The 22989-nt window shown below is 45.4% G+C and overlaps 1 protein-coding gene across 2 annotated transcripts in view; it reads left to right on the top strand.

Moving 5' to 3' along the window:
* Positions 1 to 22989, top strand: part of LOC147617107 (ubiquinol oxidase 4, chloroplastic/chromoplastic-like) — a 37326-nt gene that overhangs the window by 13450 nt on the left and 887 nt on the right. Inside the window, exons 1-4 of one of the 2 annotated variants that reach the window (XM_086776713.1) lie at positions 21922 to 21932; positions 22426 to 22494; positions 22595 to 22666; positions 22876 to 22923. In XM_086776713.1, the coding sequence (XP_086632839.1) occupies positions 21926 to 21932; positions 22426 to 22494; positions 22595 to 22666; positions 22876 to 22923 (196 nt within the window). In that variant the 5' untranslated portion in view covers positions 21922 to 21925. Of the gene's footprint in view, positions 1 to 21921; positions 21933 to 22425; positions 22495 to 22594; positions 22667 to 22875; positions 22924 to 22989 lie in introns of those variants that run through there. The other variant, XM_086776714.1, reaches the window with a different exon arrangement.

Raw genomic sequence — 22989 nt, 5'->3', positions numbered from 1 at the left:
TATTGTACGACAGGAGATGATTGCTAAACCCCCTCTCAGCTCTTGGATGTGGAACCAACCCCAGTGAGTTGGAGTGTTGACAAAGCATCGCATGAGGTAGAGACTTCGTGAAGAGGTCCGCCGCATTGTCCTCCGTTGAACAATAAACAAGCAAGATGTCACCAGCCAAAATCTTTTCACGAACAAAGTGATATTGTATCTCTATGTGCTTGGTCCGAGCATGGAAGACCGGGTTCTGAGCAATAGCTATACAGCTTTGGTTATCGCACTGGATGTCGGTGGGGTCCTTTTGTGGAAACCCAATCTCGCCAAGTAACCTCCATAGCCACACAACCTCGCAAGAAGCACCATAAGCAGCCCGATACTCTGCCTCTGTACAAGATAAGGCATCTCTGGATCTCCTCCCCAATCTGGGTCACTCTAACCACACACAGAGTCAGACTCGGTCCTTCGTTTCCCCTCGAGTAACATAGAAGAGTCCAAGATCCTTCGTACCCTGTAGATACCGCAAGATCCGCAATCCTACGTCCCAATAAGTCTTCAAAGGTGTCTGCATGAATGAGCTCAACATCCCCACTAGAAAGCTCAAGGCCAATCTGGTGTTCAGTAACCAAATTAATGAACCAACAAGCTTCCGATAAAAGGAGGCATCAACTTGCTCATTAACTGTAAGTTTGGTATACGGGTCCATTGGTGAAGAAATAGGCTTGCAGTTCTCCATCCCAAAGGTCTCTAGCAACTCATGAACATTTCGGTGCTGTGAAGCAAAGAACCTCCTCTGGGTCTGCCAAATCTCCAATCCCAAAAAGAAATGGAGTACGCCTAAGTCGGTCATCTCAAACTCCTTTGACAAGGCAGCCTTCGTCATAGCTATGTGCTCCACATGACAGCCAGTGAGAATAAGATCATCCACATAAGGATAATCAAAGTGACCATACCACGTTCCCGAAAGAGATACAAGTTGGGATCTGCAACTGATCTCTGAAAACCTTTCCGTAGAAAGAAGGAATTAATCTTCCGATTCCAAGCCTTGGGAGCCTGCTTAAGACCATACAAGGCCTTCCGTAACCTGAAAACTATCCCCTTTGATCCTGGAACCTCAAAGCTTGGAGGTTGCTCAACATACACCTCCTCCTACAAGTCACCATTAAGGAACACAGATTTTACATCCATCTGATACACCGGTCATCGCTGAGAAGAGGCAAGGGCAAGAACTGTCCGAATCGTGGTCATCCTCGTTGTCGGTGCAAAGGTATCCTCAATGCCAGGCCGTTGAGCATAGCCCTTAGCCACAAGTCTGGCCTTGTGCTTGTCCACCGACTCATCAGACGTATACTTGGTCTTATAGACCCACTTGACACCAATGAATGAACGTTTTGACGGCCTCAAAACCAATTCCCAAGTGTTATTCTTCTCAATGGCTTTTCAAGTTCCACTTGCACGGCTTTCCTCCAAGTCTCCTAGGAAAGAACTTCCTTAACAGAAGTGGGCTCTTTGTCTCGAATGATACGAGACATCAAAGCATAGTTCACTTGTAACAGCTCCTCTGATTGACTTTTATCACAAACTCTGTGCGATCTTCGAGATCCATCCTCTGTGGTCCACTTAGAGGGATACTCCGTAACACCTGACTCCCGAATGGTGTCCAACCACCACTTTGGTACTTGAACAGAATATGGAGTCTCCTGTTGTTGTTGGGGCTCATCTCCAAGATCGAGCTCAACCTCTACAATTGACTGAGGCTAGCTAGCTGGAACGATAGCCTCGGAATCATCCTTATACTCATTTGGTTCTCCAAGAAGTGGTGGCCCATCAATAGTGGAGGTTGGAATATGCTCATCAAAGACAACATCCTTGCTGACAATAATCTCGTTCTGCTCTGGGTCATATAACTTGTAGCCTTTGGAAAGAGAGTTATATACCACAAATACAAGCTTTTGGGACTTTGAGTCGAGCTTTCCCCTTTGCTTCTTTGGAATGTGAACATAGGCATCACTCCCAAAAACACGGAAATGGGAGATATCTGGTTTCCTGCCAAAATAAGCCTCATATGGAGTCATCTTAGGTATTGAAGTTGTCGAAGATCGGTTGAGGGTATAGATAGCCGTAGCCACAACCTCTCCCCAAAGTGAACGAGGAAGATCACGATACTCCAACATCGTCCTCGCCATCTCCACCACAGTCCGGTTCTTATGCTCAACTACTCCATTCTCTGAAGGCGATCCTGTATTGGCTAGCTTTCGCTTGATGCCATGCTCCGCATAAAACCGCACAAAAGCATTAGAAGAAAACTCCCCTCCTTTGTCAGCCAGAAGAGTCTTCACCTGCAATCAAGACTCCTTCTCCGCCATAACATGCCACTTCTTGAACCGAGCAAAGGCTTGGTCCTTCTGGGAAAGAAAATAAACCCATGTAAACCTGCTAACGATCATCCACAAGCAGCATGACGTACAAGGAACCTCCGAAAGATGGGGTCTCCATAGGTCCATTGTGTACCAACTCCAAAGGTTTCGAAGCCCGCCTAGTAGCCTGCTTTGGAAAAGACTCCCTGTGTTTCTTACCACAATGCAAGAACTACAGTGTCCATGCGTCTGCCAACATCTGGGAAGCCATCCACCATCTGGTCTCGGAAAGCCCGTCGCAGCGCATCCACATTCAAGTGGCCAAAACAAAAATGCCACAAATCACCGAGCTGAGTACCTGTCAGAGAAGAGAGTGCTGAGAGTTTGTAGATCCATTCTCCACTCCGCCCAAACAACCTGGTCATTCTCCACTCTGCCTTCCCAAACAACTTGGCTTGTTGCTTTGTCTCGGAGAGCAAGAAAATGTTCTTCAAACTCCACTTGTATGCTGCAAACCTCATGCATTGACAAAAGATGTAAACCAAGGGGGCACAAAAGGTGGAGTCTTTGTAGCTGCAATTGAAGAATCAACACTCTACTCGGTACTCCGATGAGGATAGTTCATCCAATAGTGACCCTTCTGGTCACAATGGTTACAGGTCCGCTCGGCCTATAAAAGTTTCACGCTTTGAGTTGGGCTTCTTCTCAGAAGACTTCGTTGGTGAAGAGTTCCCTTTGCCCTTATTGTTGTTGTTGTTGTGGCCTTTCGATCGCTGGCTAGTTAGAGCCTCAGAACCTTCGCCCTGTGGAGGGTTCGTAAACAGCTCTTCCTACTCCAAAACCATCGGCACAGGCTTCTCCCATGTCATGGTGTTGAGCCTCCCATTGGTGATTAAAGAAGAATAGAAAGCTGAATACTGAGAAGTTAGATGAGATAGCAAAGTGATGGCCATGTCCTCTGAAGATATCTCCTTCCCAGCCTAAAGAACCTCCTACTGAAGAGCTTGGAGTTTGTTGATGTGCTCCCGTATCGTCGAAGACTTTGTAGGATTTATCACTCGCATCTGCACTTCCAAGGAAATCCGCTTCATGGGTGATACCTTGTTATACAAAGAAGCCGAGTGCTGCCAAATCCCTGGGGCCAGCGTCATGTGTTTGATGTGATTGATCACTTGGGGTGTGCAATTAAGGAAAATGAAAGAACACATAGGGGCATTGACATGATCCCACAACTATGCCTGAGCCTCCCGCTCTTTCCTAGTAGAAGGTAAAAGCTCACCCACCTCCAACTCTGGCTGTGGAACTCCAATGTAACGCGCGGAAGCTCTGGGTAGTCTTCTTTCAGCCCTAAACACTCTTGAAGACCTTCTGATGCAAAAACGCACCATGATGCAAAAACGCAGGTAGAGAGAGAGTAGAGAGAGAGAGTGAGAAGTGCTGGAATTTCAGTATATACTATGTACAAAAAAGGTACAGATCTTTGCAGCCATGGGCTGCCTTCATAAAAAGGTTCCTAACCCTAAATTTTGTCCCCTATGGGACCTCTAAGTGACCCACACCCCTAGTGGGTGGAATGACTAAAATGAGGAGCACCCTTGGCCTTTTATACTTGCTCTTGGACTTCTAGGACTGCTGGAAACTGGCCGACTGCTGGTCGGCCAGTTATAAATGAATTAAATGCCATTTATATCAGCCGACTGGTTATTCTTGTCTGGCCTTCATGCGCCTTGCTTCCTGGTTCAGCCGACAGCTCCTTGGTGCTTCTCCAAGTCCAACCTGTCCACTACTGCATCTTGTGCTCCACAGTCTGACTCTATCTGGTTCCTAGTCTTTATCTGCTTGCCTCTTCTGGATCTAGCCCTAGAAATGTCCATGGCATCTGTGATGCACATGACATCCCCCTCTGCTAAACTTGATGACGGGAATCCAACCTGCTCTTGGATGACTGTCATCATCCCAATCCTGTTCCGAAGTCCCTCTGTCATCATCCATCCCTGGCAAACCTTTTTCTCTGAAAATCCGGTCTGTTCTCCCAACCACTCTGTCTCTGATGAAGATCTATGCATCTGGTCTTCCTCTAGTCCACAATCCATTCCTGCCCTGACTCTGAACACCGTCTTGGTCTTCGTTCCTGGAACTGAGTCTGGCACTCTCACATCACCCTTGGAGGATCAACCTCCCTTGGGACCGTTCCCTTAGAACCCATCTGGCTCACGGAACTGACATCCCCATCTGGCACTGTGGAACACCACCAACAAACCTCCTGGGAGTTCTTCCCGATCTGTGTTCCCGCCTTGGGCTTCGAATCTGTGTACTTTTCTGTACCTTGGACCTGTACACCATCATCTGGGACTGAATCAGTGTTTAGCTTTGCTGAGCCTGATGCTCTGATACCAATGTAACGCGCGGAAGCTCTGGGTAGTCTTCTTTCAGCCCTAAACACTCTTGAAGACCTTCTGATGCAAAAACGCACCATGATGCAAAAACGCAGGTAGAGAGAGAGTAGAGAGAGAGAGTGAGAAGTGCTGGAATTTCAGTATATACTATGTACAAAAAAGGTACAGATCTTTGCAGCCATGGGCTGCCTTCATAAAAAGGTTCCTAACCCTAAATTCTGTCCCCTATGGGACCTCTAAGTGACCCACACCCCTAGTGGGTGGAATGACTAAAATGAGGAGCACCCTTGGCCTTTTATACTTGCTCTTGGACTTCTAGGACTGCTGGAAACTGGCCGACTGCTGGTCGGCCAGTTATAAATGAATTAAATGCCATTTATATCAGCCGACTGGTTATTCTTGTCTGGCCTTCATGCGCCTTGCTTCCTGGTTCAGCCGACAGCTCCTTGGTGCTTCTCCAAGTCCAACCTGTCCACTACTGCATCTTGTGCTCCACAGTCTGACTCTATCTGGTTCCTAGTCTTTATCTGCTTGCCTCTTCTGGATCTAGCCCTAGAAATGTCCATGGCATCTGTGATGCACATGACATCCAACTCCAATTAAATCAGCCACAAATCATAAGACTCTAGGACAGACTCCAGTATTACCTTCCATATGCCATAATTGGTCCTATCCACTTGGTCCACCGGGAATGTTGAGAGGGTGGGGATCTTCACATGCTTCTTAGCCATCTCAAGCAAATCTGGCATCTCACGGGTTCACAAGGTCTTGTGAAGGGAGGGTGGGTGGGAAAAAAAATGAAGAAGAGGCTGCAAACACTACGCAAGGTGGCTGTCCAGCAATGATGGCCTCCTTCTACTTGCTTCGTCCCAAACAGCCCAGAAATACTCTAATCAGCACCAAAAAACATCAAACCCTCAAGCTCTCATTGTCTCCAAGCTTCAAGCCACCTTGGGCTCTGATACCATGTCAGAATGCACAGCGGAAAATGAGACAACTGCTGTGAGAAAGAAAATGCAGAAGTGGAGAGAGAGAGAAGCTGTATAAACTCTGCTATATACACAAGATCCGGTACAAAACCTGGTGTGGGGGGCAGCCAAGCATATATACTATCTGGGGAAGGCAGTCGGCCAGTAGCAAACTGGGCCGACAGCCCCAGATGTGCCCACGACTGAAAAATACCAGTCGGCCAGCAATATATCAGTCGGCCAGCTCCTAAATAAGTCGGCCAGCATCACAGGACAAGTCGGCCAGAAATAGACAGCCCCACGACCAGAAAAAATAGGGAAGAACATGGAAAATGAGGGAAAAAATGGAGAGAACTTCTGGGCGGGCACACCCACAACAGAGGCCCTCACTGAGTAATATGGTACAGAAAGGAAATGACTGCTAACATAGCCCTACTGCTTCTCTCTCTCTCTCTCTCCCTCTCTCTCTTCTACACACTCCACCATGATGATGATATTTCATCCTCCATAGCTCCATGTGTGATCTCCTGTGATATCCAGTATGTATTAAGGGCTGGTCGAGGGTCATTCATGGCAGAGGAGTGTTGGGGTAAAGGCGTTATGCCCACCCTTATAGTGTGTACAAGCCCATAAGTTATAGTACATAGTACACTTAGTACTTTTAATGTACTAAGTGCACTATGTGTACTAGTGCAATATACATGTGTGATAGGGGAGTCACACACTCATGCTTTTCATGAGTTGACTTATCCCCACAACTCTCTCTCTCTCTCTCCCTTGCTTCTCTGTGTATGTCTCCCATCAATGAACTCTAAACCCTAATTCAGGTTTCTCCCCATCAACTGGTATCAGAGCCGGTGCCCGTCGAATCTCTGTGCAAGCAGGCTTGCTCGTGTGAATGTGGTGAGGCGCCTACATCAACTGGTCGTGCTGAATTCTGGTCGCCTTTCTCTTCCCAGTCCAAAGCAAGCAGCATGTCGACCTCAAACGTGTAGAAGGCTCTAGGCGAATACACGGCGCAGGCGAAGCAACATCACTACCCAATTTGTGTGTAGCCGTAGCGCTGGGCGGATGAGCGATGAGCGATGAGCGTAGCCAATAACCGCTGGTCACCGTAGCGCTACTAAGCGAAGGCTACGTGGTTCCTGCAAGAAAAATCAGAAATTTCAGAGGTATTTTTGCTTCAATTTTGCGAATTTCTTATCAATTCAAGCAATTGAGCAGGTACAGGTGCCCAAATTGCTCAATTTTGAGCAAAATTGGCAAAATTGGGTGACATTGGTCACAATCAGGATCAATTTGCAGGAAATTGGTCAAATCAGGATCAATTTGCAGGAAATTGGATGTCGAAATTTGGGGCTTTTGATGTAATTGTGCAATTAAGCACTCATACATGCTGTATGATGTGAAAAATCGCACATTTAGGCAAAATCGCAGCAAATTGCAGTGCAAATCAAGGGGCTTTTGTACCGATTGAGTTGATTTGCATGCAGGCAATCGCATTTGATGCTGTGGATAATGTGCTGATGCCTTACAAGCACTCAATGTGCCTGTAAATCAAGGGGCTTTCATGTATTTGATGTATATGTGGCCAGGGGGAAGCATCGTGAACACTCTGGATGCCTTCATGTGCGCCAATGTACCATGCATGATCATAAATTGATCTCAAATCAAGGGGCTTTTCAAGTTTGTATGCTTGTTGAGCTTGGCAAAGCAGCAGGCAAGCCATTTATGCCTTGAATCCTCAAAAATCAGCTTGCAGTCAAGGGGCTTTTGCCCAATTTCTGTTCGGGACTGTTGTATGCAGTGTTCGTGACTGTAAAAGTCTGATTTTCACTCATTTGGACAGCCACGAGAGCATTTATTGCTATTGTACCTGTTGGTACAGATTTGGCACAGCTTTGTGCATGTTTTGGCATGGCTGTACACTGTTTTGAGTGATCAAAAGGTTCAAATTCAGCTGCTGAAATTGCCGGTACAGGTTTGGTACATCATTGGTGAGCGCTTAGTATTGCTGTACAGTACTTTGGAAGGGCAAAAGAGCACATTTAAGGTGCTGTCCAAAATCTGCAGCAACCAGATTTTGGTGTTTTCATCACAAAAAGTGGGAGAAAAGTTGCATTCTTGCTTCCGCAGTGGGAGATAAAGCTTGGGAGATAAACTGTGAGCACTTTGTGTGCTTTGAGTGCAGTGTTTGCACATCTTGGGTGCAGTGTTTGCACATTTGCAGGGAGTCAGGCATTACAGGTTGCATTTTGCTATGGCAACCACAGGTGAGAGCTCTTCATTGCTTCACATCAAGAAGCTTGAAGGCTCGCATAACTATGATATTTGGCAAACCCAGTGCTACAATGTGTTGCTCCAGAAAAAGCAGCACAAGCCTATCAAAGAAAGGGGTGTGATGCCCGCTTCTCTTACAGCTGAAGAGTGGGAAGATATGGATGAGCTGGCAAGATCTACTATCATGTTGTCTGTGTCAGACTCATTACTTTTCAGCATTCGTGAAGAGAAGACAGCTTGGGGAATGTGGCAGAGATTGCAGGACTTGTATGCCCAACAAAGTGCCTCAAGCAAAGTGTATTGGTTGAAGAAACTCATAGGTCTTCAGATGAAAGAAGGGGCTTCTATGACAGCCCATCTAAATGAGTTTAATGGTATTGTCAGCCAGGTCATAAATCAAAAGTTGGCAATGGACGATGAGTTCAAAGCCACTTTTTTGTTATGCACTTTGCCAGAGAGTTGGGACACATTCAGGACAGCCACTAGCAATTCGAATGCTATGCTGTCATATGCAGATGTTGAGGGTGCTCTTCTTCAAGAAGAGATGAACAGGAAAAACAACTCTGTTGGAAAGTCCAATGCAATGAATGCACGTGGGAGATCCCAACAAAGGGGAAAAAGCCAAGAAAGGGGAAGGAGCAAGTCTCGCTCCAAAAAGGATTTGGAATGCCATTATTGTGGCAAGAAGGGACACATTAAAAAGCAATGCTACAAATGGAAAAATGATCAAAAAGAAAAGGGAAAAGGCAAAGACAAAGAGAAGGATGAAGCCAAAGATGTAAAGCCAAAGGGCAAAAGTGGAGTCAAGATCGAAGAAATCAATGTGTCACATGCAGGTGGCAGTGAGGATGAGGTCCTCTTTACGTCTTCACTTGATGCCCATTCACTTCTTACAGGTGGTCATGGTATGCACTCATGGATCATTGATTCAGGTGCCTCCTTTCATGTCACAGGTTGCAGAGACTTGTTTGTCAGGTATACTGCTGGCAATGAAGGAGTGGTTTATTTGGGTGATAACCATGCATGCAAAATTCTTGGCAGAGGTGATGTAAGGCTTGTATTTTCAGATGGCTCACAGCTTATGCTCCATGATGTCAGGCATGTGCCTGAGATCAAGAAGAATCTACTTTCTACTGGACAGCTTGATGATGCTGATTATGTTACCACATTTGGTAGTGGAAAGTGGAAGATTAGTAAGGGCTCACTGGTTGTTGCCAGAGGCTCTAAGGTGGACACTCTTTACTTCATGCATGCAGGTGTTTGTCACCATGCTAATGTAAATGCAACCGAGCTGCCGGAAATTTCTATGTGGCATAGCCGGTTGGGACACATGAGTGTCAAGGGAATGGAGCAATTGTCTCGTTTGGGTTACTTGCCTTCTTTAAAGTTTTCAAGTTTTCAGTTTTGTGAGCATTGTATTTATGGTAGGCAACTACAGTGCCCCCACAAGAAAGCTCTTGGTCAGAAAGATGCTCAGTTAGAGCTTGTGCATACAAATGTATGTGAGATGCCTCAGCTTTCTTTGGGAGGGGCAAAATATTTTGTGTCTTTTATAGATGATGCCACACGCAAGGTGTGGGTTTATCCTCTTCGTTTGAAGAGTGATACATTCTCAGTGTTCCAGAAGTTTGTTGCTCATGTTGAGAATCAAACTGGCAAAACACTGAAGGCTTTGCGTTCCGACAATGGTGGAGAGTATATGTCCAAACAGTTTCAGGACTTTTGTGATGCTAAAGGCATCAAGAGGGAGCTCTCTACTCCTTATGATCCTCCACAAAACGGGACAGCAGAGAGGATGAACAGGACCATACAGGAGAAGGTCCGTTCTATGTTGTCACATGCTGCATTACCTCATGGTTTTTGGGCTGAAGCTGTTATGACAGCCGTTCACCTTATAAACAGGTCACCTAACACGAGGCTTGGTGGGAAAGTGCCAGAAGAAGTATGGACAGGGAAGCCTCCGTCATACAAGCACTTGAGAGTGTTTGGTTGCGTTGCGTACGTGCACATACGCAGGGAAATGCGCACCAAACTTGATCCTAAGTCTCACAAATGCATATTCCTAGGATATGGTGACAGAGGTGAAATGGGGTATAGACTTTGGGATCCCATGAATAGAAAGATCATACGCAGCAATGATGTCATTTTTGATGAAACATGCATGTATAAGGAGCCTGCAAGGCAACAGGAGCCTGGCAGAGTCATCTTTGATGATGATGGACATCATGGACAACAACAAAGGGCTGTAAATCAGCCATTACAGCAGGAAAACCAGCTCTTAAATGGTGCTGAAAATGGTCCAAATGGACAGCCAGAGATGGCAGAAGATATCCCTATGGATATACCACAGTTAGAGGATATACCGGGCATGATTTTTCAGCCTTATGGCATGGAACAGGAGCCACCAATGGGTGATATGCAGGCTGGACAGCAACCTGCAAATGATGGTCATTGGGTACGGAGGTCCACTAGACCCTCCAGAGCCCCTGACAGGTTTGTTCCAGGGGTTGACTACTTGATGCTTACTGACTGTGGGGAGCCCTCATGTTATAAAGAGGCTTTACAGAGGGCAGACAAGGCTCTTTGGGAGCGTGCCATGAAGTCAGAGATGGATTCTCTGCATAAAAATGGAACTTGGAAGTTGGTGCCTTTGCCTGCAGGCAAGAAGGTTTTACCATGCAAGTGGGTATACAGGCTCAAAGTTGCACCAGATGCAAAGCCAAGATACAAAGCCAGGTTAGTGGCTAAGGGCTTTAAGCAGGAATATGGTGTGGACTTTGATGAGATCTTCTCTCCAGTGGTCAAAATGACCACACTTAGAGCTGTGTTGGCTTTGGTTGCGCATGATGATCTGGACTTGATTCAGATGGATGTGAAGACTGCTTTTCTTCACGGTGATCTCCATGAGGAGATATATATGCAGCAGCCAGAGGGTTATGCAGTGAGTGGAAAGGAGAAGCTTGTATGCAAGCTGAAAAAGAGTCTTTATGGGCTCAAACAGGCACCAAGAGAATGGTATCATAAATTTGATACATTCATGAAATCTCAGAAATTCAGGAGAAGTGACATAGATCACTGCTTGTACACCAAGAAAGCTTTGGATGGCAGTCTATTGATTCTCATTTTGTATGTTGATGATATGTTGATTGCCGGGAAATCTCGTAAAGAGATGGATGCTTTGAAGCAGAGGCTGCATCAAACCTTTGATATGAAGGATTTGGGTGATGCTAATCACATCTTGGGTATGCGGATACTTCGGGACAGAAATCAGCATGTGTTGTATTTGTCTCAGAAGGAATACATTGGCAAAGTTTTGCAGAGGAAAAATATGGACGGGGGGAAGAAAGCTAGTACTCCTTTGCCTCCATATGTGAAACTCAGTGCTATGGACAGCCCACAGTCGGATAGTGACAGGGCTGATATGGCCAAGATTCCGTATGCTTCAGCTTGTGGCAGTCTCATGTATGCCATGGTTGCTACTAGGCCGGACATTGCATTTGCAGTGGGAGTGGTTTCTAGATACATGGCCAACCCTGGCAAGAAGCATTGGGAAGCAGTGAAAGGTGTCATGAGATACCTGAAGGGCACACAGGATTTGTGCATTTGCTTTGGCAAACAGGATGCATTAGTGCATGGTTACACGGATTCGGATTATGCCGGTCATCCAGATAACCGGAAGTCTACTACCGGTTATGTATTTACATTCACAGGAGGTGCTGTGTCATGGATATCCAGGATGCAGAAGTGCACAGCCTTATCTACTACAGAGGCCGAGTATATTGCAGCCACAGAGGCTTGCAAGGAGGCATTATGGCTATCTCGGTTAGTGGTTGATTTGGGCTATACAGGTGATATTCCATTGTTGCATTGTGACAGTCAGAGTGCCATTCAGTTGGCAAAGAACCCTGTTTTCCATGCAAAGACGAAGCATGTGGATGTGAAGTATCACTTCATCAGAGAGGTGATAGAGAACAAGCAAATTCAGCTTGTTAAAATTCACACGGATGACAACCCGGCTGATCTGTTGACAAAGAGTTTGCCTTCGGAGCGGTTTGCTCATTGCAGACACTTGATGGGCATTGGATGAGGCCATTTTCAGCCTTGATATGGCCTTGTATATTATCATGTACATGCTGATTTTTCTTTTCCTTTACTTAAGGGCACTTTGCCTTTAAGTGGGAGGTTGTTGGGGTAAAGGCGTTATGCCCACCCTTATAGTGTGTACAAGCCCATAAGTTATAGTACATAGTACACTTAGTACTTTTAATGTACTAAGTGCACTATGTGTACTAGTGCAATATACATGTGTGATAGGGGAGTCACACACTCATGCTTTTCATGAGTTGACTTATCCCCACAACTCTCTCTCTCTCTCTCCCTTGCTTCTCTGTGTATGTCTCCCATCAATGAACTCTAAACCCTAATTCAGGTTTCTCCCCATCAAGGAGCATATGAAGACATCAACATTGGCCACCTCCAAAAGACAACTCTCATGAGCGTTAGTGGATGCTCACGTGAAGAACAGTGGAACCAACCTCAAAAACCTTTTGTATGCATGTAGCTAGGGTCTCACATCATGTATGACTCCCAATTAAGTGTAGCTAGGGTTGCACATCATACATGACTCTGAATAAAGTATAGATTTGTGAGATCATTATATATAATCATGTTCTGGCAATATATAGTAGTATAGGTCACTTCAGCCTTGTCTATTGTGTATGTGCAGAATTGAATAGTGTTACTCTCTATATGTGTATAGCACACGATTAGCTTCTGCCCGCATGCCACATAGGTATCCGAGCTTTAGGTGGTTGAAGTAGTGCATAGAAGAGCCATATTAAAACAAAAAAGAGTGGATGGTGTATTGAGCGCTTTGCGATGACAAGGAGACTGGGAGTGCACACTATTTCTTCAATGGATGGTTTTATTGCGCTCTCGAAAGACTTTTTAGAAAGACTGTAGAGCCTCCCACTAGCACTAGGAGGTGATGGAATAGACTACATTGGTGGAAGCATCTTCATCATCATAGACCCCAAAACAGCCTGTGACTTTGGCTCAAGTGGTGACCACAATGAAAACATGCTGTGATGCTTCTTGTCGTTGGTGCCAACCTAGGAACCTACCCAAGTTATTCAACATCCTACCCCAGTTTTTTCTGTCTTTTTGGGGAGAAAATCTCTGTTTTTCTTCAAGGAAGCAAATTTGTTTTCTCTTCAAGCAAGGGAGAATCGGGGCAAGGTTAGCTTTTTTCCTCATGTACGAGGGGCCGGTGTCACAAATAGGGGACCCGGAACAATAATAGACCAACACTTCAAATACCAGATAGAGCAAGGGGTGGTCCCCGTAGGTGAGGGCATGATGAACAACTACTCCCATAAGGGAGGACCCGGGCCTGGAAGCCCCTGTCAAGGTGATTACAAATGAATAAGAGCTTGGCTTTATATAGCCCCTACAGGAGTTGGCCGACTTGCTCTTAAAGAGACTCACGACTAGCTAAAAATAAACATGTGGAAAATGGGTGGCCAACCCTACAACCAAGGGCCCTGAACATGAGGGAAAAATATGGTGCTGCCCGGGATAAATCTGGGCACCCTTGATACACAACTTGGGCACACTACCAGGAGATGAATAATGCTAACACCCCTTCTCAGATCTTGGGAGGGAAACTGGTCCAAGGAGCTGGAAAAGGAAACCTCCAAAGCAAGTCGAGAAGTCGATCTGCCCCTGTCTTTGCCACTTACTCCAAGAAACTGCTCCCGATCCAGAAGTCAAGCAAAATCCAAAAAATGAACCACTAGATGTCCATATCTCCAACCCAATTTGTATCACACCAGTCCACACAATGTGCTCCCCCTTCAGCCGAAGAAAGGATGTCGTCTGACCCTCTACCTCCAAGAAAAAATCTGCTCCTTAGAGAACACTGTCAAACTGTCTCCCTGTTGGCACCCCCTCTAGACACCCCAGAGGCCCACAATGTCTACATCAGCCCTGGTACTCAAGCCTCCAACTCTGAGCTTGTTGAGCACCAATCACCAGTTACTAGGTTTCCGGATCTCCATGTATCTCTCGGTCCAAGAATGCCTCTCTGTCTTGCTAACACTCCAAGTGGAAGAAACATACCTCCAGCACTGTAGCTGACAATCCTGTTGGCACTTGACCTTTAAAACCTGTATCCATAACTCGCCGTCGCGTGATGGCACTATTACTCACACCCCCCTATGAGTCACCCAGTCACATGGCAACACCCCCTAAGCTCTTTGGTGTTAACTATGGCATTGAGCTCAAGAAAGCTCTCTTGCCAAAACCTGACACCCCCAGCTGGCAAGCTCCCAACCAACTAGTCACGTGTCCATGTGGAACCAGCCATCCACATCTCATCATCCCAAAGCACAATCTGATGTCAATCATCTGCTCCAAACTGCTGCTCCACTGAACCTATACACCTGCCAGGCATCCTGTTCTCATCCTACAACTGAGCAAGTACCTGTGAACCTCGACAACAACTCTCGTCACCAAATGACCTAGCTTGCCTCTGCATGAATGCCGATATCAACATGTACACCAAGCTCCCAAATCAATGCTCATCCTAGGGATGAAGACTCTTGTGCTTGTACCTTGTAATCCAGAAGGCCATCTGCCTGGGGAGTAGGAGTGGCTCATCTTGCCAAGTAACCACATCCCCCTCTCAAGGTGAACACCCTGAAAACCTGAAGGAAACACCTGTACACCAGCAAAACTATGTTGAACTGGCACAAACTCATAGACCCCCTCTGCTATCGAGAAAGGACTAACTGTCTTCCACACACACCTCGAGGATGTGAATCCAAGTGTGCACCCATGAGTCTGAAAACTCTGACAAAGCAAAGATTAGCCGAGCAAGGGCTCAAGGCCATGTGGGAAGGCACCATTCTTGAAAAGAACACTACCTCCATTGCCTCCATAAACGCAGATGAGATAATGCAAAAAAACGCTACTATAACCAGCTGGCAGCACGTGTACCAAGAAGAAGAGAGGGAAGAGGAAAACACAGCACCTTCAGCACCTCCTTTGGAGAAAAACGCAGCCATGCTGCCCAGCACCTCCTTCAGGAAAGAAACGCAGCCATGCTGCCCCAGACAAGGCCAAAACGCTCCCTCCTCTGCAGCCAGCAGTATCAAAAAAAAAAACGCAGAAATCCTTCTCTCTCAGATAAAACGCCAAAACACCTTCTGTAGAAGAGCCTCAACCTGGTGCTCTGATACCATGTCAGAGCGCGCAGCGGAAAGCGTGAGACATAGGCAGAGAGAGAGAAAGAAAAGAATCTGCATAATGATGAAGAAGCAACGATACAAACAGCCCTGTGCAAGGGGTGGTCCTTGTAGGTGAGGGCATGATGAACAACTACTCCCATAAGGGAGGACCCGGGCCTGGAAGCCCCTGCCAAGGTGAGTACAAATGAATAAGAGCCTGGCTTTATATAGCCCCTACAGGAGCTGGCTGACTTGCTCTTAAAGAGACTCACGACTAGCTAAAAATAAACATGTGGAAAATGGGTGGCCAACCCTACAACCAAGGGCCCTGAATATGAGGGAAAAATATGGTGCCGCCCGGGATAAATCTGGGCACCTCTGATACACAACTTGGGCATACTACCAGGAGATGAATAATGTCAACAGAATCAGCTCATAAACAGTGCATGAAACAGCCCGGTATGGAGCCAAAAACAGCCCCGAACTCTGTGCCAAAACTGCCCCAAAACGGAGCCTCAAATCAGCCCCAGAAGAGCTCTCAAAACTGTCCCAGATTGCTCCAAAACAGTCCACAAACAAGCCCCAATTTCAGCCCCAAGATCAGCCAGATCTGCAAGAGAAAAGAGGTCTTTTGACACAACACGTGTGGGCCTGTATGTCTGGACAACTGTCGTGTGTCTGCTGAAGTCAAACGCTGCTGTACTGAAGCTCTGTACAGCCAGCATAAGGCAGCCCAACTGCTGTACCTGCTGTTTGTACGGACAGCACAAGAAAACACCACCAATCTGCTGTACAGCCTGCACACAGCCACCCTCAGCATCTGTACGGCCAGTGCAAGGAGAGAGACTGTATGGCTGGGCAAGAGAGAGAGAGAGAGAGAGAGAGAGAGAGAGAGAGCGACTGTACGGCTGCGCAAAAGAGAGGGAGGGAGATTGCCTTCCTTCAGGATGGGAGCTCATGTCTCAAAAGAGAAGCCCCACCCCTTTTTTAATGAAGTCGACTAGTTGTATATGAAGTGCTTTTCCCTTTTTGCCCAAAATAGGTGAACTTGCCCAAAAATATCAACTTCATGCTTTTCCCAAGCTTGCTTCCCAAGTTTCATGTAGGCGCCTCCTTTTGTCCACCTGTCCATGCTGAAAATGGTAATATGTCCTGCCTGTCTTTAATGATGTGTGAACTTAGTGACTTATAAACCCTGTAAGCCACTTTAATGAATAAAATTCCATGCTACTTTTTCTTGGAAGCCATCTTTCAAGCCAAACTTTGCCGGTAAATGCTTCAGCTTTCTTATGAGGAATATCCCCGTTCACACCTTGGCTCCAATCAGTGTGTGAAACAGTGGTCAAGACTGGTGAAGGGACCAAATGGTGACAACCGGTGGAGATATGTGAAGGCTAAGTAGGGTTTTTTTTTTCAAGCGTTGTAGAGGTGGGAAGAGGACCCATGTAAGCCCAGTAGGGCATGCTGTGACACATTCAACCATGTGTCCAAGAGAGAAAGATATAGAGAGAGAGGGAAAGATTCATGCTTCTGAACCATGTCACCGAGAGTCGCTCGCTGAAGCTTCCGCTCCCCCCCCCCCCCCCCCTGCTCGCGCTACTGCCTGCACGCCCTCCCCCTTACATTCATCCATGTGAAACCTTTTTAGCAAACTTTTTATGTACTTAGTTTGTTGCATAACAATGCCATCATCTGAATGCATAAACTGTATGCCGAGATAGTAGTGTAAAGGTCCCAAATCTGACATATCAAATTCAGCTTTCAAATCAGCTTTGAAATCTCAAACTTGTGCTTTGCTAGTATCTGTAATGAGCATATCATCTACATACAAGATGACTATGAGAATATCGGCACCGGTTTTCTTCAGCTGGACTATTCAAATAACCTTGGTTGGTTAGATGAGCATGTATTTTATCATATCAAGCTGGAGCTTGCTTTAACCCATACAATGCTTTGTGTAACCTGCATACTTTATGTTCCTCACTAGGAACTACAAAACCAATGGGTTGATTTACATATACTTCCTCTTGTAAATCCCCATTTAAGAATGCAGTTTTGATGTCCAATTGATGCACTTTCCATCCTTTATGTGCAGCCAATGCAATCACTGATCTTATTGTGGTCATTCTTGAAGTAGGAGCAAAAGTCTCCTCATAATCTTCCCTTTTTCTGGGAGTAGCCTTTAGCAACAAGTCTTGCTTTGTACTTGTCAATAGTACCATCAGACTTCCTTTTGACTTTGTACACCCACTTTGTTCCAATGACATGCTTGCCTTTAGGCAATTCCACAAGATCCCAAGTATTGTTCTTCATGATAGAAGAGATTTTAGCTTGCATAGCTTGCACCCAATGCTCATTCTCATGGGCTTCTTCATAAGAAGAAGGCTCTTCTAAATCAAAGAGACCACCTATGGCTAATGCAGACTCCCCACGATGTATATTCAATGCATGGCTGGAACTAGCCCTTGTTCTACCTGTGAGTGGAGTTGCAAGTTTGCTTTCTTGCAAAGTTTTCAGCAACCATCTTGGCACTGACTTGGCTGTGTCTATGGTTGTTTTGCTCTTCCCTGACAAGATCTTCCATTTCTTCCATAGAAGGGGTCTTCCATAGAAGGGGCCTGAATGGCTGGCTGTTCTACATGTTCTACATGAGGATTTTCTTGTGTAGGGGCTGGCTGATCCCCCTTAATTGCAATGGGTTATAGTCCATCAAACATGTCATGTATGCCTGTATCATTACTTTTATACATGTTGTACATGGGATGTTCTGAATTTTCAGCAAATACCACATCTCTACTGACAAAAATCCTTCGTGTTGTTGGATTATAAAGACGGTATCCTTTGCTCTCATTGTTGTAGCCCACAAAAATGCATTTCATTGCTTTGTCATCTAGCTTTGTTCGGAGTTGTTCTGGCACATGTGCATATGCCAAACACCCAAATGTACGCATATAATCCACTGTTGGCTTTCGGCTATACCAAGCCTCAAATGGTGTTATGGTTTTCAAAGCTTTTGTTGGACACCTGTTCAACACATGAGTTGCACACATTATAGCTTCCATCCAAAAATTGTGAGGCAACTTTTGTGCTTTCACCATGCATCTTGCCATCTCCATGAGAGATCTATTTTTCCTTTCAGTTACACCATTCTGTTGCGGTGTATAAGGCACAGTACATTGGTGTTTGATGCCCTTTTGAAGCATATAATCCTTGAATGCATTTGACATGTATTCTGCACCTCTATCTGAGCGGAGTGTTTGGACTTTACATCCACAAGTATTTTCAGCCATTGCTACAAAGTGTTGAAAGCATGCAAACACCTTTGCTTTCGCTTTCAAAGGGTAAACCCAAGCAAACCTGGAGTAGTCATCAATGAATGTGATGAAGTAAAGATGCCCCTCTATGGATGGTGTCCACATTGGACCACATACATCACTATGTATGAGCTGTAATTTACTTTCAGCTCTAACAGCTCCATCTTTGGGGAATGGTTTTCGTTGCATCTTTCCCAAAATACACCCCTCACATACATGTCTTGGTGGAGACTCAAGAGGCGGCGTATTATCAACCATATGATGCTTTTGCAAAAGCATCAAACTCCGAAAATTTACATGCTCAAAACGAGCATGCTATAGCTCTGCATCATGCATAGCAGGAGTGTGGGCAGCCACTGTATTTTCATCATAAGTACGCTTGTCATAGCTGTCCAGATTATACAAGCCTTTGTATCGTGTTCCAGAAGTGACTATTTCATAACCCTTTGATGGGTCTTTCACCAAACACTTCCCATCTTCAAATTCAACCTTTAAACCTTGGTCGTTTATGGCTGAGACGGAGAGCAGATTTTTCTTTATGCCTGGAACATACAATACATTTTTCCTACATATATTGGCACCATTGGCTGCAATAAGTATGACATTGCCAATTCCCTTTACTGGATATGTGGTATGATCTGCACATGATACAGTGCGGCCATTTGAAGCATAAACCAAGTGCTGAAATACATCTTTGCATGAAGTGATGTGGCTTGAAGCACCACTATCAAAATACCATGATACATCTTGTCTGTCAGATGCAATGCAAGACATATCATTGTCTAAAGCACGTGGTGTGCCAACGGAATTTGGCAGGCGATCGACGGACGGACTACGTTGACGGAATGTCGCAGGCGACGGACAGACTGTTTGCTGTTGACGGAAATCCAGATGCAGTTGCCCCAGCTCTGATACCAATTGTTGGTGTTGGACTCACACACTCACACACACACAAACTTGCACATTAGGGTTAGGTGCAGGATGGAGAAGCTCACACAGAAGAGAGAGAGAGAGAGAGAGAGAGAGAGAGAGAGAACTATATTATTGTCCTTTAGAGGCCACATCTGACCTATAGGACTAATCAGATACATCCATGTGATTACATTCCACTTCGAGGGCAACAAAATGAAAATAGAGATAAAACTAAAAATAGTTCAAATTCCCTACAGCTACTCTTCATTACTACCATGTTTGGTTGTCCTGAAATCTGCAATAACAGCTCTACCTCTACGGTAGACTGCCCATTTTCCTTGTTTCCTTGCTTCGTATACTTTATTGAGTTCTTGTTTCCTGTTTTTTAGTTGTGTGGCTGTGAGTTCATCCGCCATCCACACCTTCGTTCCCTTAAGTGACCTTGTTTTCTTCATGACTTTAATTGTCTTTCATATCTACGTACCTCAAAACCACATGTTTTCCTTTGATTGCCACTGAGGGATCTCCAATGTCGATGAAAGGGATAGCTCTGCACAGCTTTCTTTGTAGAATCTCGCATTCCGGGACATAAGTATCATTCGCAATCTCCTCGTCCTCCAATACCTCCACCTGTTCCCAACCCTCTGACAAACCACCCACCCTAATTTCTTTTGCAATCCATTGCTGCTCGTTCTCTTCATTAATCTGTGATATTACTTCTTTAATGAGAATTTCTTTAGGCTGTGGATCAAGTAAATTTACCTATGTGATTTCCTTCCTGTTTTCTTTTTCGTGTTGTTGTTCCTTAATCTGTTTCTCCAGGGTTGAAAGATGTTGTTTTGTCTGATGTAGTTCATTTTGCAAGGCTGAATTTGTTTGCTAAAGATGTTGAATCATGCTCAGGAGGTACCGCTCCCATGGTGATGGTTTTTCATTAGGTTTGGTAGGAGGGGAGATAAGGGTTTCGGAGAAGGTTTTCTTGCTGGCCATGTCAAACTGCTGGACTGTTTGAGAGGTTGCTCTTCACGAACCCCACCCCCATGAGGTGCAAGCCCTTACCTGCTTGGAGGTGGGTTACAACCCTACCCTACAACTAAGGTGCGCAGGTGGGCAATAGGTGCACAGGTGCGCATGTGAGTAGTAGGAGAGATGGGCAACGGGAAAGAGAGAGAGAGAGGGAGAGTTATGTTGCTGCCTTGGGAAGGTGAGTAAGGGCGGGTGGGACAGTGAGGCGAAGAGAGAGAGAGGGGGCGGGTGGGGACAGGGAGGCGCAGAGAGAGAGAGAGAGAGAGAGAGAGAGAGAGAGGGCGGGTGGTGTACGGGGGCGCAGAGAGAGGCGAAGAGAGAGAGAGGGGGCGGGTGGGGATACGGGGGCGCAGAGAGAGCCAAAAGTGTGGTAGCCACAAAACGCAAGTCAACCCTTGCATGTGTGTCACATCCATATAATATAGAAGTACAAAATATTATATGTAGAGTGTCCTTTCACACTTGATATCCAAGGGGAAAAACCACATGGGAAAAAGTGCCCTTGGTTAAGCCCTGTTCACACATAGCACTACCATAAGTGAGCATATGCCTACAAGTTGCTCCATATCTCTCTCTCTCTTGCACTCTCTATTCAGCACACTCTCGTGCCTCTTTGCTTCCACTCTATGCACTCTTTCATGGTATCATTGCTCCCGGTTCAGCGATTTCCTCTACTGCCTCAGATTCAGCCCTATTTACAGCCCCTTAACCTCTGCGGTTGTTGGTCCCTTTGCCTTCTATGGAGGAGCTTGCTTCTATGCTGTGTGATGCTATTGAGGAGGCTACTGCTACTTTAGTTACCACTACTGTGAATGTTCCTATTTTCCTTGCTCTGTGAGGATTTTGGATTGTGGTTAGGTGTGTCCGTGATCGTGCCTGGGGCACAGTGGTACTTCCAGGGCTTGAAGGATTGGGATTTGGAGTTGGTTGGGCTTGTGGAGTCCCGGCATCAATTTTCAGAGGGGGCAGTTTAGTTCTTACATTTGGCGATGCCGACCTTCGAGGAGGATGCTATTGTACAGCATTTGGCTACTCTTGGTACAGAGTTGGAGCAGATGGACTCTTTCTTTTGAGGGCATTATCTTCTTGGAGCTACAGGCTTCTAGGGATTTCTGTGGCACTGTGTTTACATTTGGGTTTGGCACCGATATTTGGAGCAGCACGACGCAGCCTACATGGTTGTTTTCTTCTAGAGGAGCAGTGTACCTGGCAGCTTGTTCTCTTGCTTTTGTAGTTGAGTTGCTGTGGAGATTGCTTGTGGAGCTTTCGTGGTACTTGTTGCTGCTGCATTCTTTTGTCTTTGACAGAGGACGACTTCTTCGGCTTTTCGGAGTATGTTCAGCATCTGGTGCTGAGAGGGGGTGTTAGCACATTGATCCCCAGTTTCTGCCCATTTCTGGTGTCCTTTTGGTCCCTTTTGCATGGCCCTTGATTGTGGGCTGGCCACCCAGCCCCCGTATGGCATGTCAGTATTAGGTGACCCATGTTTTGATATGATTCTTTGATGTTGATATTTTATGGCTCTTTTTCTAGAGATTCAGTATTTTAAAGTTTTTAAAGTAGTCGAGTGGCGTGATTTCTGTAATGAAATGTAAGCCAATGCTTACACACTGTGGCATTATAATGCTCGTGTGGGTTTCAATTTGTGCTCATTTACATACACATAACACACGTGCATGCACATGCACAGACAGACACTGACAGAGACATACATACGTACGTACGGCATACACACATGCATACATATGTACATACATACGAACATACATACAAAGTACACACACACACATGAAAATTAAAGTGAACAAATAGCGAATTTAGCTCGATGCTAAGGGAAAGTCTCAATACTAGCTTCCTCTCTTCAAAATGTTTTCAATCTTTTTCATAAGCATTCTAGAAGGTTTGTGTAGATCTGTTGAATTGGTCTTAACCTCTTGACCTGCTGTTATGATTTGTAGATCATTTTTCGGAATGTGTGGAAAGGCATGCTTATTCTACTTATGATAAGTTCATCATGCAGCATGGGGGTGAGGCTACACCTGTAGACTTATTTCATATTTCAACCATTCCTTATTGCAAGCCTTGTATCGTATTTGCCTTCATAGTAATTGCCTTGATGTTATTCAGAGGAATTGAAAAAACTGCCGGCTCCAGAGGTTGCTGTAAAATACTACACAGAAGGTGATCTCTACATGTTTGGTAAGTCCATTTTAGTTTTGAAACATATAATATGTATGTATTGAGGTAGGTAGGTATAAATGTATGTATGTAAGTATATGGTGTAATTGGCTGTTTTTTTTACAACTCCTCTGTTGTAAACTCTATTATTTGAGATAGTTTGTTCATGCAAATACTAGTGCTCACCACAATGTTTTTGAGATCCTATGTTTTTCTGCTTTTTTTGGCAGATGAATTCCAAACAAACCGCGTTCCCGAGTCCCGAAGGCCTAAAGTTGGTATATTTTCAACCTTATTAAGAAAAGGATTTTTGACGGTTTCATGGATTTGGATACAATACCTTC

Source organism: Cibotium barometz, chromosome 37 (genome assembly GCF_041138505.1).
Source record: "Cibotium barometz isolate CiBa-2024 chromosome 37, ASM4113850v1, whole genome shotgun sequence".
Classification (NCBI taxonomy): domain Eukaryota; kingdom Viridiplantae; phylum Streptophyta; class Polypodiopsida; order Cyatheales; family Cibotiaceae; genus Cibotium; species Cibotium barometz.
The sequence above is the reverse complement of the archived record's forward strand: the minus strand, read 5'-3'. Positions and strand labels throughout refer to the sequence as shown.